The sequence below is a fragment of the Sphaerodactylus townsendi genome, linkage group LG04, assembly GCF_021028975.2.
Source record: "Sphaerodactylus townsendi isolate TG3544 linkage group LG04, MPM_Stown_v2.3, whole genome shotgun sequence".
In the NCBI taxonomy this organism is placed as follows: domain Eukaryota; kingdom Metazoa; phylum Chordata; class Lepidosauria; order Squamata; family Sphaerodactylidae; genus Sphaerodactylus; species Sphaerodactylus townsendi.
This window is the reverse complement of record NC_059428.1, coordinates 6655200-6672091: the sequence shown is the minus strand read 5'-3', so window position 1 is coordinate 6672091 and position 16892 is coordinate 6655200. Positions and strand designations below refer to the sequence as shown.

The 16892-nt window shown below is 50.7% G+C and overlaps 1 protein-coding gene across 1 annotated transcript; it reads left to right on the top strand.

Annotated features, from left to right (window-relative positions):
* The first annotated feature begins 1161 nt into the window (after positions 1 to 1161).
* LOC125430819 (arf-GAP with Rho-GAP domain, ANK repeat and PH domain-containing protein 1-like) lies at positions 1162 to 14407 on the top strand. Its single transcript, XM_048493068.1, has 3 exons — positions 1162 to 1274; positions 9999 to 10782; positions 14278 to 14407. The coding sequence occupies exons 2-3, from the start codon at positions 10085 to 10087 to the stop codon at positions 14405 to 14407; spliced, it is 828 nt and encodes a 275-aa protein (XP_048349025.1). The 5' UTR covers positions 1162 to 1274; positions 9999 to 10084.
* Positions 14408 to 16892: the final 2485 nt, after the last annotated feature.

Here is a 16892-nt window from a genome sequence, read left to right as displayed (position 1 = left end):
CCCCGTCTTCCCCAAACCAGCCCAGACTTGGAGCCAACCAGCCAGACTAGGAAACGGGAGATCTGGGTGCCAATCCCGGGACGACCTGAAGCAGCAGGTGAGGGTGGCCTACCTCCGAGGGGTGTGTAGAGAGCCTCGAGCATGCCTGCATGCCGGTTCTTCCCTAGAGAGGAAGTAGGGCAGCCCAGACTTGGAGCCAAATCCAGCCAGATCTTCAGGAAACGGGGAAGATCTGGGTGCCAATCCCGGACGCACTCCAGCTGGCAGGTGAGGCGGTCACCTCCGAGGGTGTCGTGGCCTCCGAACGCCTTGCATGCCGGTCTTCCTAGAAGGGGGGCGGCGCCCAGACTCTGGAGCCAACCAGCTGTGACTCAGGGAAACGTGGAGATCTGCGCTAATCCCGGACGCACCCTGAAGCAGCAGGTGAGGGTGGCCTACCTCCGAGGGGTGTCGCGGGGGTGGGGGGAAGAAAGCCCCCGAACGCCTTGCATGCGGGTCTTCCTAGAAGGGGGGCGGGCAGCCCAGACTTGGAGCCAACCAGCCAGACGAGGAAATGAGAGATCTGGGTGCCAATCCCGGGACGACCTGAAGCAGCAGGGGAGGGTGGCCTACCTCCGAGGGCTGTCGCGGGGGTGGGTGGGAAGAAAGCCCCCGAACGCTTTGCAGATTGGTCTACCTAGAAGCGGGGGGGGGGGGGGCAGCCCAGACTTGGAGCCAACCAGCCAGACTAGGAAACGGGAGATCTGGGTGCCAATCCCGGGACGACCTGAAGCAGAACAGGGATCTCGGGTGCCCAATCCTGGACGCCTACACCTTGCCGAGGGTTGTCACTTGGGGAAAAAACCCCCCCCGAACGCCTTCACAGGTGGAATCTTCCCTAGAAGGCCCACCTCCGAGGCTGTCAGAAGAAACCTCCTGAACGCCTTGCAGGGGGACCCTCCCAGGGGGGCTGGGAAGCACGCAGGTCAGTCGGAAGGAGCCGGCTTGCTGGGCTGTTGTGTGTGTGTGTGTGTGTGTGTGTGTGTGTGAGCAGTCTAGCCACGTGGCGCCGGGAGGGCTGCCAGCCCGGCTGGAGAGCGCCGCTGTTCGCCCGGCCGCCCCGGGGGGGTGCTGCTGCTGCCGCCGCCGGGCTGAGGGCGGGGAGAGAGGCCGGCAGGAAGGACGGAGCCGGGGGGGGGGGCGAGCCGGGGGGGGGGGGCAAGGGAGACAGCAGCTGCCAGCCCAGCCCAGCCGAGGGGCGCTGCGAGAGGCGGCCGCGCCCAGGAGCCCCCCAGGTCAGTGCCGCCGCTGGAAGAGGAGGAGGAGGAGGAGGAGGAAGGCGCGCGGGGCGGGGGGCTGCGAGTCGGGGCTGCTCCGGGCTCAGGGGAGGGGGGGGGGGAAGGCAGAGACCGACCCAGATCGTGCAGGGGGCGAAGGGGGGGGGGGGGGCACCCCTGGTGGCGTGATCCCCCGCTGCCCCCTCCCTCCCTCCCTCCCTCCCTCCCTCCAGGGGGCTTCCCCAGCCCTTCCGCCCGCCTCTCCCCGGGAGGGGCTTCCAGGCTCCGCGGAGCCCTCGCTGCAGGGTCTGCAGGTGCACGCCCGACAGGTGCAGCCCTTCCCCTCCAGGGCTCCGGTTTCCTTCCCTGCCTGGAGGGCGGCCCCTTTCCTCGGGGGTGGAAGTGGGGGGCAGAGGCCTGGGGGCGTTTTCAGGCGCCCCCCCGCCCCCTCCCCACCAGGATGCCGCAGGTTGCCCGCTTGGCTCGATTAAGGGGATGCTTGAGAGCCATGGGCGAGGGGGGGGGGGCTTCCTGGGCTGAGCTGGCACTTCTTTGAGCCCCCCCCCCTCCATTGGCATCTCATGGGGCAGGGTGGGCAACAGGCAGGGGGCCTGCTGTTGAACCCAGATCTGTGTCTTTTGGAGGGATGCCATGCCAGTCGCCTCCCGTGCCAAGAAGGCCAAATGTACCCCTCAGTGTCTTAGAAGAAGAAGAAGAGTTTGGGTTTCTATCCCCCCTTTCTCTCCTGCAGGAGACTCAAAGGGGCTGACAATCTCCTTGCCCTTCCCCCCTCACCAACAGAGATAATCCCTGTGGAGGTGGGTGGGACCCGATGAGAGTTCCGAAGCTGTGGTGGACTAGCCCAAGGTTATCACCCAGAACTGGCGTGTGTGGGAGTCGCAAAAGTCTTGGGCTAATCTGAATCCCCCAGGATAAGCCTCCCCATTCCACAGCTTCCAGGGCTGCGGCGGGAATCGAACCCGGTTCCTCCAGATTAGATACACGAGCTCTTAACCCCCTCCGCCACTGCTGCTTAGGACCACCCTTGTGGAGTTGTTTGAGAGGTTTGTCCAAGGGACTAGTCCTGACAGTCCTGGGCACCAGCCCGGGACCGCTGGTCCAACTCTGTCTATTATGTTCAGGGTGTGTTTCGGAGCAAGTGAACTTATTCTTTTTCGAACGTGACGGCCAGAAGAGCATCTTTCTCCGGAGATCCTGCCCATTTTGGATTCCTAGTACGGTTGCCACGTCTCTTCCTCGGCTGCTGCTCCTGTGCTGCTTTCTGATGCACAGATGCCAACAGGTGATAATATTGAGGCCTGGGCTGGAAAAACCTTCCCCTCTGTCTCTCGAGAGTGGGCGGAGTCCTTGGGGCCTCTTCCGAGGGAAGAAGAAGGCCGTGACTCTCTGGCAGAGATCTGGAAGGCATGTGGAAGGGCCCCTGGTTCGATTCCTGACATCTCCAGTTAAAGGATTTGCTAGGAGGGGACGACGTGAAACGTCTCCCTCCACCTGCGGCCCTGGGGAACTGCTGCCCGGCCGAGCAGGTAACACCAACCTTGATGCGTGTATGACATGCGTGTAACACCTAACCCTTGATGCAGTAGAAGGCCACTTTGTGTGTTTTTAACATTTTTATTTTACTGGATTTCTTACTTCGCCCTTTTCTGGCCAAAGCCGGGCTCACGGGGGCGGACATACCTTTTAAAATACAGAAACCTTGAATGGCATTTCTTAATATGAAAAGGGATTGCTTCTGATCACCCGACGTGTAAAAGACACGTTCAATTTGTAGTTATGCTTTTATGCGTCTCTCCAGCAGTGGCGTAGGAGGTGAAGAGCTCGTGTATCTAATCTGGAGGAACCGGGTTTGATTCCCAGCTCTGCCGCCTGAGCTGTGGAGGCTTATCTGGGGAATTCAGATTAGCCTGGGCACTCCCACACACGCCAGCTGGGTGACCTTGGGCTAGTCACAGCTTCTCGGAGCTCTCTCAGCCCCACCTACCTCACAGGGGGGAAGGGCAAGGAGATTGTCAGCCCCTTTGAGTCTCCTGCAGGAGAGAAAGGGGGGATATAAATCCAAACTCTTCTTCTTCTTCTATTCAGAGAGCTGTTGGCTGTATAGTTGGGTCTGCTTATTGTTGGTTGGTTGTTATTTCCAAAGTATTCCTGGTGGGATCTTTCCATTGGGATAGTAGCCAGAACAGGGTCACTGTTGGCTCATTCTTGTTGGCTACGAGAAATTGTATAAATGACTTCTGTGTACTATTGGTTGTTGTCGGCTTTCCGGGGTGTGTGGCCGTGGTCTGGTAGATCTCGTTCCTAACATTTCGCCTGCATCTGTGGCCGGCATCTTCAGAGGTGTATCACAGAGGGAAGTCTGTTACACACTCTGTCCAGTGTTATAGAAGTGTGTGTCCAGTGGTGTAGAAGTGTGTGTCCAGTGTTTGCAGTAGTGCAGTCCAGCGTTATAGAAGTGCGTGTCCAGTGGTGCAGAAGTGGCGTCCAGTGGTGTAGAAGTGTGCGTCCAGTGCCGTAGAAGTGTGTGTCCAGTGTTGGTGAAGTGTGTCCGCAAGTTGTGGCGGTGAAGTGTGTCCAGTGGTGTAGAAGTGTGTGTCCAGTGTTGTAGTAGTGTGTGTCCAGTGTTATAGAAGTGTGTGTCCAGTGTTGTAGAAGTGTGTGTCCAGTGTTGTAGAAGTGTGTGTCCAGTGTTGTAGAAGTGTGTGTCCAGTGTTGTAGAAGTGTGTGTCCAGTGTTGTAGAAGTGTGTGTCCAGTGTTGTAGTAGTGTGTGTCCAGTGTTGTAGAAGTGTGTGTCCAGTGTTGTAGAAGTGTGTGTCCAGTGTTGTAGAAGTGTGTGTCCAGTGTTGTAGAAGTGTGTGTCCAGTGTTGTAGAAGTGTGTGTCCAGTGTTGTAGTAGTGTGTGTCCAGTGTTGTAGAAGTATGCGTCCAGTGTTGCGTGCGTCCAGTGTTGTAGTAGTGCGTCCAGGTAAGCCAGTGCGTCCAGTTGCGGTATGCGTGCGTCCAGTGCTGTAGAAGCAAAATCCAGTGCTGTAGAAGCAAAAAGTGTCCAGCGCCAGTAGTGTGCGTCCAGTGCTGGTAGTAGTGTGCGTCCAGTGCTGTAGAAGGTGTCCAGTGCTGCAGGAAGTGTGCGTCCAGTGGTGCAGAAGTGGTGTGTCCAGTGGTGCAGGAAGTGTAAATTAAGTGTTGTAGCAGTAGGTAAAATCCAGTGTTATAGAAGTGTGTGTCCAGTGGTGTAGAAGTGTGTGTCCAGTGTTGTAGAAGTGCGCAAAAGTCCAGTGCTGTGGTGAAGTGCGTGTCCAGCGCTGCAGTGCGTGTCCGAAAGTGCCAGAAGGTGTCCAGCGTTGTAGAAGTGTGTCCAGTGGCGTAGCTGTGTCCAGTGGTGTAGAAGTGTGTGTCCAGTGTTGTAGAAGTGTGTGTCCAGTGTTGTAGTAGTGTGTGTCCAGTGTTGTAGAAGTGTGTGTCCAGTGGTGTAGAAGTGTGTGTCCAGTGGTGTAGAAGTGTGTGTCCAGTGGTGTAGAAGTGTGTGTCCAGTGGTGTAGAAGTGTGTGTCCAGTGCCGTAGTAGAAGTGTGCGTCCAGTGCTGTAGTAGCGTGCGTCCAGTGCTGCAGGTATCCAGTGGTGTAGAAGTCCAGCGGTGAAGTGCGTCTGCAGTGTTGTAGAAGTGTAAAAATCCAGTGCCATGGTAGAAGTGTGTGTCCAGTGGTGTAGAAGTGTGTGTCCAGTGGTGTAGAAGTGTGTGTCCAGTGGTGTAGAAGTGTGTTACACAGTGGACACCGTGTGTAACACACTTCTCTTTGTCATACACCCCTGAAGATGCCAGCCACAGATGCAGGCAAAATGTTAGGAACAAGATCCACCAGACCACGGCCACACAGCCCGGAAAACCCACCGCAACTAGTTGAATCCGGCCGTGAAAGCCTTTGACAATATGTTGTCTGTGTTATACTTCATTTTGGCAATCAGGGGGCCAAGAGTTTGGAGGCATGGGCTTCTTTATGTTAAGAGCAGTGTAAAATAATATGTGGCATTGGATCAGGTAGCGTAGAGTCAACAGGGCACATATGATCAGAATGTGGAATATGGCTGAATCTTCCAGTCCAAATAAACTCAAAAATAAACACGTTGCACTCTGGCTGTGTCCAATCTTATATATTGATCTTACACTTAACACTTCTATTTGTATTTACATTTCCTTATTTCTCTGACAAAGTTCTTAAAGATACAGCAGAAGTCTTCCAGCTCTTATAACTAAACATAAATAATCACTTTGTCCATTCAATTCTTTGTTCAGAAACAACGCTTCAGTTCCATATAGTCCATCTTCCAATTCTGTAGGTTCTACATAAAAACGTCTCGCGCGTAGAGAACGTTTTTCGTGCGTCTTCCTCAGTATGCCAGTATGTTCAATCACACTTCCAACAGTTCTGTGAGGCTTCTAATCGGTATATCTGAAATTAAAGTTACACAGGTACATATATACTGAAATCAAAATTATGCCTATTCATCTATCTTTCTTGCACCAGTCCATTTCATCTTTCAGAACTTTGTCAGAGAAATAAGGAAATGTAAATACAAATAGAAGTGTTAAGTTGTTTAATTGTATGTAAGATCAATATATAAGATTGGACACAGCCAGAGCGCAACGTGTGTATTTTTGAATCTTCCAGTCGTCATTGCTGAAGGATGGAATTTAGCTGCATTGAGGAAAATGCTCTGCAATTCGAAGGGATGGTTAATTCGGACAGATGTTTTGCACATCTGCTGCGTTGCTTCGGTGGTACATGTCTGGCGGCTCCCGATGTGAGAAAGAACTGAGCGTGGTGTAGTGGTTAAGATCAGGTGGGTTCTAATCTGGAGAACCGGATTTGATTCCCCACTCCTCCACCCGAGTGGCAGAGGCTTATCTGGTGAACTAGGTGTGTTTCCGCACTCCTACATTCCTGCTGGCTGACCTCAGGCTAGTCCTCCAGTTCTCTTGGAACTCTCTCAACCCCCCCTTCCTCACAAGGTGTCTGTTGGGGCGAGAGGAGGGGAAAGGAGTTTGTAAGCCACCTTGAGTCTCCTTACAGTATTTGACAGACAGATCAAGGGTGATTTCCTCTGCTGGGTACCAGGTCAGATGGGAAAAAGGAGAATGACGAAGGGTTTCCAGTGAAGGGGTGTGTGCAGAGGTGGGATCCAGCAGGTTCTCACCAGTTCCCGAGAGTGGGTGACTAATTATTTGTGTGTGCAGAGAGGGGGTTACTAGTTGGGTCCGCTTTTCTGTTAGAAATCCCATTAGGTCCAAAAATCATCAAGTCCCGTTGTTTCCTATGTGGCTGGTTAGCGAAGGTAGAAAACGGGATCATTCTCCCTGTTGGGCTGTTTTAAAAACATGTTTTAGGGTCATGGTCCCGGTTCCTTTGTTTAAGGAAAGTCTTCCTTCTTTCTTTGATGTCTGTGGAAGTCAAAATTTTAAGCATTTGAAAGTATTGGGCGCATTTGACAGGCAGTCAACCAGAGGGAGAAGTAGCCGTTTCTGTTAGCAGCAGACGCATACGGGACTTAGTTGGCTATGTGGAGTTTAAATTATGGACAGAAAGATACTGGCTGGAAATTAGGAACTTTTTTTTTGCTTGCAAGAGCTTCGCTATGCACAGAAAAAATTATTAATGCCCTGTCCCCAGAATGCCCGCCACTTCACGCCGATGGTGCTCACTTCAGCCCTACTGGCGCTACACCACTGCTCTGGAACCTAAATTCACCATGGGAACTCTGTTACTAGAATTTTTTGGATCCTGCCTCCACTGGGGTGTGTGTGTAAAGAGATGTTGCTTAAGTTTGATCCTACGGCGTTTATTGATGCCATGTTTAACTGATGTTGCTTGTATTGGTGTTTATGATTAATTGATGTTGTTATTACATCATGTACGTGCTCTGATTCTCTCGAGGGCGGTATATTCACCATACAATACAAATACTTACGCATGCGACTTCTTAAGGCTGAACTCAGTGTGTCCTCCAAAATGTTCTCTTCTTAAACAGCTTGCAAACTGTGGCTTGCTTTGAGACAATACATCTCAGGTTGGATCTTCCACTTTTCCTGGGGTCTCCGCCTTTTCCTAGCATTATTGTCTTTTCCAGCGAGTCTTGTGTTCTGGTGCTGTGTCCAAAGTATGACAGCCGAAGTCTAGATCTTTCAGCTTCTCGGGAGAATTCAGGCTTGATATTATTTGGAGCCCACTGATTTGCCTTTTCTGCGGTGTGTGGTATCTGTGACGCTCTTCTATCACCGTGTTTCAAGGGACGTCTTTCTTGCCGTCAGCATTCTTCGTAGTCCAGCTTTATTATTATTATTTATTATTATTATTTATTAAATTTATAGGCCGCCTCACCCCCGAAGGGCTTTCACACCCATTCCTAGTAACAGGGAATACCGTGGCATGAATTAACTCGATCTTGGTCACCAGTGGCATATCCTTCCCCTTTGGAATTTTTTCTAGTTCCTTTGTAACTGTCCTTCCCAGTCGCGATCTCCTTCTGATTTCTGGCTGATGGGAATTGTAGTTCCTGAACATCTGGAGAGCCGCAGGTTCCCTACCCCTGGACTAGATGGACTCTGGTCTGATCCAGCTGGCTCTTCCTTATGTTCTTATGTTCTTATGAGTTATATCCATGATGCTATGTTTATGATATCTATGATGTTTCTAACCCTACTGTTGCCATACGTTTTCTTCTTGGAGATTACAATGCTCATACAACACGTATGGTAGCTCTATACCTGACAACCATTTTAATATATATATATATCGTCTCCAGTCTGTCTAATCTGCATGGTAGGATACCTATTGCTGTATCATTTTGCTTTTAACTTGCTAAACAGATCTATTTTTATTGCAATTTTATATTAGATTGTATTTTTACATTGATGTGTAGGGGTATTTATTGTCATTTGCTCTGGCTATTTCTTTTTTTAAAAAAAATCTGAAGTGATTTGAACCCCTTGAAGTCAACCGTCAAGTTATGTGGTCTATTTCCTTGCTACTGAACTATACTTGAGACTGAAGAATGTGTCTGTGTAAATCTTGATCTATTTATGCCTATTAAAGGTTAATAAAGATAAATATAAAGATATCTATGATGTTAGGTTTGATCCTATATTTATTGATACTATGTTTTGATGGTTGTCCAATCCAGTCCAATTAGCAAGTGTGATTTGCATGTGTTGAGTGGAATCCACCCATTTTAGCATAATGTAAGTAACACTGAAGTTGCATCATTAATTGGTGAGGACATCTGCATAGCAGTTGCCTGGCATTTCAATCCATTTTATTGCTTCCTGCAGAGAGACATCCTGTGTCTGGGTGGTGTTCACTAACCCTTGTCTTGATTCTAGTGTACGGTGACCAGACGTCCCGCTTTTGGCGGGACAGTCCCACCTTAAAACAATTTGTCCCGTGGGTTTTTTGAAGTGTCCCGATTTTTGGAAGGCTGCCGCACTGCCTTCTGGGGCGCAAGGCAGTGCTGCAGCCTCCCGCACACGTGGCTGCAGGAGCACTGCCTTCTGGGAAACAGGGCGGGAAATGGGGGCGCCCCAGAAGGCAGTGCGCTCCTGCGGCCGCGTGCGCGGGAGGCTGCCGCACTGCTTTGCGCCCCAGAAGGCAGTGCGGCAGCCTTCCAAAAAGGTTCCTACTACATCTTATTTTCAGGGGACGTCTTATATTCGGGGAAACAGGGTAGCCAGATTTTGATCACTTTCATGGTTTCTTCCTTTCTGTTGAAATTGTCCCTGTGCTTGTGGATTTCAATGGCTTCTCTGTGTAGTCTGACATAGTGGTTGTCAGAGTTGTCCAGAATTTCTGTGTTTGCAAATAACATTCTGTGTCCAGCTTGGTTTATCATGTGTTCTGCCATTGCTGATTTTTCCGGCTGAATTAGTCTGCACAGTCCAATAGTCCCTTACAGACCAACAAGATGTTGACAGAGAGAAATTTTTCTCCCTTTCTCACAATACTAGAACCAGGGGGCATCCATTGAAAATGCTGGGGGGGGGGGGAGAATTAGGACTAATACAAGGAAACACGCAACGTGTGATCGGTGTTTGGAATATGCTGCCCCAGGAGGTGGTGATGGCCACTAACCTGGATAGCTTCAAAAAGGGCTTGGACAGATTTATGGAGGAGAAGTCTATCTGTGGCTACCAATCTTGATCCTCTTTGATCTGAGGTTGCAAATGCCTTAGCAGACCAGGTGCTCGAGACAACAGCAGCAGCAGAAGGCCATTGCTTTCACCTCCTGCATGTGAGCTCCCAAAGGCACCTGGTGGGCCACTGCGAGTAGTAGAGTGCTGGACTAGATGGACTCTGGTCTGATCCAGCTGGCTCGTTCTTATGTTCTTATGTTCGTGTCTGGGCGCTGTGTTTTGTGGTTCCTATATGGTCTTGTCCACAGCTGCACGGTACCCGGTAGACTTCTGCAGAGATTAGGCTTTCTTTGGTTTTTTTTTGGGCTTTCCCATGGGGATGGCAAGGAGGCCGTAATCTCTTTCCCTTCCTGCTTCTCCCTGCTTGCTGGGCTCAGAAGTTGGCTTGGCTCTGCAGCATACTGAGTTCCTTCGGCTGGAGCCGTGGATACGGAGTCATCGTAGGGAAGCTATGATGAGAAATGAAAGACAAATAAAACCGGGCAGAGGTTATCCTGGGGCAACGATAACAGAGGCTCTTTTCTGTCTTCTCTCGTAGCTGCGGCCGCCATTTTGGATTCTACGAAACCCTGAGGAGGAAGAGGGATGAACTGAAGGCCGGACGCTCGCCGCTTCCTTGCTGCCATGGCGGCAGGGATGTCCCTCCCCATGGCCGAGTGGCTGAGGGCCCTCCACCTGGACCAGTACGTCGAGAACTTTGAGCGGAGCGACCTCTGGTGCGTGCTGGATTGCCAGCACCTGACTGACGAGGCCTTGACCCACCTCGGGATCCTTCTGCCGGGACACCGCAAGCGGATCCTCGCCGGGCTTCTGAAGGCCTTCACGGAATCCCTGCCCGCCGTGGAGTGCCCCGAGCTGCCGCCGAGGAGGCCGGTGCCCATGAAGCGCAGCATCTTCCGCGGCAACGTGGCCGGCGCAGAGTCTCCAACCGGGAACGACTCGGGGACATCGGCTGGCGAGAAACCAGCGTCTCGGCAAGAGCCGGAGACCCTCAACCCCACCCTGCCGCCGATCCCTCCGAGGGTTGGGTGCCGGCCCCCTGTGAAATTTTCCTCTCCTGCTCTCCCGGAACTCTCCTCGACCTCGTTGCATGAACCGCCTTTGCTGCTGGATTTGTCTTCTCCTTCGCTGTCCCCTAAGTTGTCCGGAGGCCGACGCGGCCCTGATACGGCGCTTCCGGAAGAGGCAAGGATGCATCCACTGCCCCCCCTCCCTGCCAAGCAGTTGAAAAGCAAGCTGTCCTCCCTGAAGGCCCCCCCGGTCCCGGTACGTCCTCCTACTCTGCCGCCGCGGGCCGCTGTACCCCCAAAATCAACCCCCAGGTGAGTGTGATGCCGCAGGGAGCCGGGTCTGACATGCCAAGGGGATGGAATGGGGGGGGGGAGGGGGGACTGGAATTGGTATCAGAGGCGTTCCTCCCATTGGGCAAAGTGGGCAGTTGCCCTGGGCGCCCCCTTGTGGGGGGAGGCAAAAACTGCAGGTTCATCTGTGGGATTTTTGGCCTGCAGATGGTGCAGTTTTTAGGCTAGCAGCACAAAAATTTCAGGGATTTTTCGGGAGACTATCCAAATGATATCACCCAGGTTTGGTGAGGTTTGGTTCAGGGAGTCCAAAGTTATGGACTCCCAAAGGGAGTGCCCCATCCCCTATTGTTTCCAATGGGAGCTAATAGGAGATGGGGGCTACACCTTTGAGGGTCGATAACTTTGGACCCCCTGAACCAAACTTCACCAAACCTGGGTGGTATCATGAGCAGGGTCTCATGAAGATACTTGGAAATTTTGGTGCTGCTATCTTAATAATTTCACCCCTGACAGCAGGTCCCCCCTGACAGCAGGCATTTCCCCAGATTTTCCTTTTAAATCCACCCCCTTCCCGCCAATGCTTGTTTTCTTTATTTCTTTTATTCTCTCAATGCCTAATAAAGGTTATTATTACTATTTTGAAAGCATTTTGAAAATGTTTTCAAAAATATTTCTGCTGTGTTCAGATTTGTGAGTTGGGGCATGTTCTATGATGTGATGGTGACTTTGAAACGACCTGGGGGAAAAAATTTTTTGTTTGGTCACGGTGGGGGAAAGTGCCCATGGGAGGGGGCATCAAACTCAGGTTTTGCCCAGGGCTCCAGTTTGCCTAGGTACGCCACTGCTTGGTATCATCCCTTCATGGTGGGTGTCGTGGTCCTGACAAATTGGAAGCCTCTCGGGGCTGTAAGAATACACAGGGTGTGATTCGGAAACCAGTTGAAAAGGGTGATTCTCTGAGTAGGGTGTGGAGATGCGAAGGTCCAGGAAACACCAGGGAAAATTCAGGAAAATAACAGAAAAGAAATTATCCTGCATTGTTCTGCCTTTGTGCCTTCTTGGTGGCCCTCCAGAGGAACTGGTTGGCCCCTGTGTGAGACAGGATGCTGGTCTAGGTGGACCTTCACTGGTCTGATCCCCCCCCCATTGACCACTGTGTGAGACAGGATGCTAGTCTAGGTGGACCTTCACTGGTCTCATCCAGCAGGGCTCTTCTGAGGTTCTAATAAAGGTCATGACCTCTATGCCCTGGAACTGGTCAGCCACTGTCCGAGACAGGATGCTGGACTAGATATGGGCCCTCACTGGTCTGATCCACTGATACTCATATTCTTATTATCATTTGTCCGTGTTTCAACGTTTGACACAAAACGTGTTTCTGTTGTGGTCTTGGAGAGCTGTGTTGGCTGGATTTGCTTTCACGTGTTTTAGAGAGGCCGAGCTGTCATCTAGAGGGGGGCAGGCAATTTTTCCTGTTGGCAGCAAAGGAGAGGACACGCAAGAATGGGTATAATATTTGGAGCAGAAAGGTTTTTAACACTTAGAATAACTCAGCAGTGGAACGAGCTGCCGGAGGAGGAGGAGGAGAGTTTGGATTTATACCCCACTTTTCTCAACTGTAAATAGACTCAAAGCAACTTACAAGCTCCTTTCCCTTCCTCTCCCCACAACAGATACCTTGTGAGGCAGGTGGGGCCGAGAGAGTTCAGAGAGAACTGGGACTAGCCCAAGGTCACCCAAAAGGCTTCATGTGCAGGAGCAGAAAAACAAATCTCGTTCACCAGATGAGAGTCCGCCACTCATGTGGAGGAGTGGGGAATCGAACCCCATTCTCCAGATAAGAGTCCACTGTTCTTAACCACTACACCCAGGGGCGTAACGAGGCAAACTGGAGCCCTGGGCAAAACCTGAGTTGGATGGCCCCCCACCCCCATGGGCGGCCATTCCACCATGACCAATTTTTTTTTGCACCAGGACATTGGTGCCTGCAGGGGGTGCATTTTTAGACATATCAGCACCAAAATTTCAGCGTGTCATCAGGAGACTGTCCTTATGCTACCCCCCAAGTTTGGTGAGGTTTGTTTCAAGGAGTCCAAAGTTATGGACTCCTAAAGGGGGTGCCCATCCCCCATTGTTTCCAATGGGAGCTAATAGGAGATGGGGGCTACCGTTTTGAGGGTCCATAACTTTGGCCCCTCCCTCACCAAACTTGGGGGATAACATAAGGACAGTCTCCTGATGATACGCTGAAATTTTGGTGCCGCTAGCCTAAAAACTGCGCCCCCTGCAGGCCAAAAATGGAAAACCACTAAAAATACCCAAAAACGAACCCTGCATTTTGATGCGCCCCACAAGGTGGTGCCCTGGGCAGCTGCCCACCTTGCCCAATGGGCATTACGCCCCTGACTACACCCCACTGACTTTCACCACGCTGGAGGTGGCGAGGTCCCCCTTACTGGCATCCTTCAAGCGGTGACTGGATCCAACCAGTTCTCACCACTTCTCTAGAAGTGGTGACTAATTTTTTTGGAGTGCCGAGAAGGGGTTACTAAAGCCACCTCCCTGCCCAACAGGGACTGGAGGCGCGTGTGTGCGGCGGTGCCACTGTTTGAATCCCACCCCCATCGGAACCTATTAAAATTTTTGGATCCCACTACTGCCTCTATGGCACCTTCCAACTCTGTGCTTCTATGAAGGAGCAGCATGGTTGAAGTAACCTATGGCACTGGCGCCAGAGGTGGTACCCTCAGAGCTCCTCTGTGGGCACATCGCACAGAGCTCGTCATTATGCGTGATAAATAGTGTACTACTTTCAGGAGATTATTAGCATTAAACCTAAGACCTAGTTTTGGGAAGCAGTGTAGGTAACCCTTGCTGTTAAACCCTGCTGATTTCGCGGAAGAACTGAAGCATGATCTTACCTGGGGAGTAAGCCTGCCAGTTACAATGGGGCTTGCTTCTGAGTAAACCCTCCTAGAGTAAACCCTCCTAGGATTCACCCATTCGAAGTGTTGCACAGTTGCTTCAAAGCAAAGCCACCGACTACCACCAAGCTTACTCCTGAGTAATGCGTGCCTTGGAGCCAACCATTTTTTCTATACTAAAACCTCAGTATTCAGGTTAAATTGCAGTGTTGGCACTTTGCGATAAATAAGTGGGTTTTGGGTTGCAGTTTAAGCAATCGGCCTCGGGGTAAAAAGGTTCGGCCAATTACCGGTCTATATGAAGCTGCCGGTGCCTCCGCCCCCCCCCCCGCAACCACCTGCGGCGGACGGCCCGGCCCTGCTGAGCCACTGCCTGTTAGCCAGTTCCTGCGCTAAAAGCGGCATTCTGTTCTATGAGGCAAGATTCAGAGGAAAACTTTGGCATTGTAGGTTCTTCTCTTAGCCGTTCCTCTTCGAAAGACTGGAAGAAACGGGGGACTGTTTTCGGGAGACGCAGAGACTTCTTGCCAGAACCTTCTTGCTGCACGGTTGTGCTTTGGTGCATTCCTGGTTTGTTGCTGCCATCTAGTTTCGAACGTGCTCAGCTGCATCCTAGACCTGGATTTTGGGGAGATGAGGGAGGGGAAGAGCGACAGGAAGTTACGGGCCGCAGGGTCCGTGTGGACGTTTTCCTGGAGGGTCCTCGGGGGAGCGAATAAAAAAAGTCCCAGCAACCTACATGGCTCAGTGAAGAAGAAGAGGAAGAAGAGATGGATTTATATTCCCCCCTTTCTCTCCTGTAAGGCGACACAAAGGGGCTAACAATCTCTTTTCCCTTCCCCCCTCACAACAAACACCCTGTGAGGTGGGTGGAGCTGAGAGAGCTCCGAAGAACTGTGACCAGCCCAAGGTTACCCAAGGTTGGAGTGCCCAAGCTAATCTGGTTCACCAGATAAGCCTCCACGGCTCAAGTGGCAGAGTGGGGAATCAAACCCAGTTCTCCCGATTAGAGTGCACCTGCTCTTAACCGCTATGCCACGCTGACCAGCTACCAGGTTGGGCCGGGGAAATCTCCAAGAATTAAAACTCTAGAGATCAGTTTCCTGAGGAAAACAAATGCTCTGGAGAAGAGACTTTATAGCCATAATTTTAAAATGAAACTTTTATTTATTTTACACTTATAAGCAACACATACAGAAAGGAAGAAAAGGGAAAAAACCCAAATCTAATCTCCTCTTCCCCACTATAATACCCTGTTCCCCCGAATATAAGACATCCCCTGAAAATAAGACGTAGTAGAGGTTTTGCTGAAGTGCGAAATATAAGGCATCCCCCGAAAGTAAGACGTAGCGAAGTTTTTGTTTGGAAGCATGCCCGATGAACAGAACACAGAAAAATAAGACATCCCCTGAAAATAAGACATAGCACATCTTTGGGAGCAAAAATTAATATAAGACACTGTCTTATTTTCGGGGAAACACGATAAAGCATCCCCCAAAAGTAAGACATAGTAGCAAAGTTCTTGTTTGGAAGCATGCCCGTCGAACAGAACACCAGAGCATGCAGCTGTGGAGCGGAAAAATAAGACATCCCCTGAAAATAAGACATAGCGCATCTTTGGGAGCAAAAATTAATATAAGACACTGTCTTATTTTCAGGGAAACACGATAAAGCATCCCCCAAAAGTAAGACATAGTAGCAAAGTTCTTGTTTGGAAGCATGCCCGTCGAACAGAACACCAGAGCATGCAGCTGTGGAGCGGAAAAATAAGACATCCCCTGAAAATAAGACATAGCGCATCTTTGGGAGCAAAAATTAATATAAGACACTGTCTTATTTTCAGGGAAACACGGTAGTAATAGTAAAAAAAAAGACACCCCCCCCCCACATATTTCAAAGACATTCCTGCATACCTATATAGTGACTTCCAGCTACCTCATTTATGGATCCGAACGCAAATGTAGCTTCATGCTTATTGTTATATATCTCTGCATTTCTTTCACTTTTAGTTCTTCTTATACAACCATTAGTCCAATCTGCTGTTTTCATTTAAATCTCAGATCCTGCCATGATTTCTCTATTTGCATATGTTCTCAGCAGGCAGTCTGCAAAGAGTTTTCAGTTCCTTAAGGAAATTGTCCATGTTCTTGTCTTTTATAAAGGGCATCCACCTTGCCACCTCTGCATATCCTAGGACTTTAAAAGCCTGGTCTTGTTTAGTTGGAATTTTATTGTCCCAGACTTTATGGTCTTATGATCCCTGTTGCTGTCTTCTCTGCAAATTCTGCTGTCTTCTCTGCAAATTCTGCTGTCTTCTCTGCAAATTCAGCCGTCTTCTCTGCAAATTCAGCCGTCTTCTCTGCAAATTCAGCTGTCTTCTCTGCAAATTCAGGTGTCTCCAGGCTGACCCCCAAATCTTCTGGACTTCCCTACTCCAGAACCGCCATTTCTCCCTCTAGGCCCCTTCCGCACATGCAAAATAATGCAATTCCAGTCCACTTTCAATGCACTTTGCAGCTGTTTGGAATAGCAAAATCCACTTGCAAACAATTGTGAATGTGGATTGAAAGTGCATTATTCTGCACGTGCGGAAGGGGCCTCAGTGGCCGAACCTGAACAGGGCAACTACAAGCCCCACCCCCTCACCCCCAGTCTCCATCCCAGACTCCCCGCCTAAAGGATGCTCCCAGGATGTGATACTGAGAATCCATAGACGGTCTATTCCCCACTAGCCAAAAAGCACGTGCTAAGGAAGCGAACAAACCCGGTTTGGGGAACACTTACCCACGGTGTTCTCCTTGAACCAGATTTCACCCCTGTTTCTCCCCCTTAGCACGCTTTTTTCCCGGACCTGGTTGATCGAGGAGCTTTTAAAAAGACACGCGGCGAATGTGGAGCGGTGGGGAAGAAGGGGGGGGGGGGTGAATCCGGGTTCAAACTACCCGCCCTTGCGAGTGACGTGGAGCCTCCCATCCAATCAGGACGCAGTGGGCTGTGCAGGATGCGTGTGTAGCTGTTTAAAAAAAATTTCTCGGAACGAAGATACATGTTGCTTCGTCGCGACGTGTAGCTGGTTTCCTCGATAAAGAAATACACAGCAAGGCAGCAGTGTACTTAGGTGGCATTTCCCCCAGTCTTAAGTCAGCAGGGCCTGTTTAACTCAGTTGATTGAGTGTTTGCCTGCCGATTAAAAGGTTGCTGGTT

Bases quoted from the DNA above. Each gene is read 5' to 3' on its own strand.
- LOC125430819 (XM_048493068.1), top strand. From the start codon at position 10,085: ATGGCGGCAGGGATGTCCCTCCCCATGGCCGAGTGGCTGAGGGCCCTC. The intron at 10,783-14,277 runs GTGAGTGTGATG...GCTGCCATCTAG, and splicing joins CCCCCAAAATCAACCCCCAG to TTTCGAACGTGCTCAGCTGC.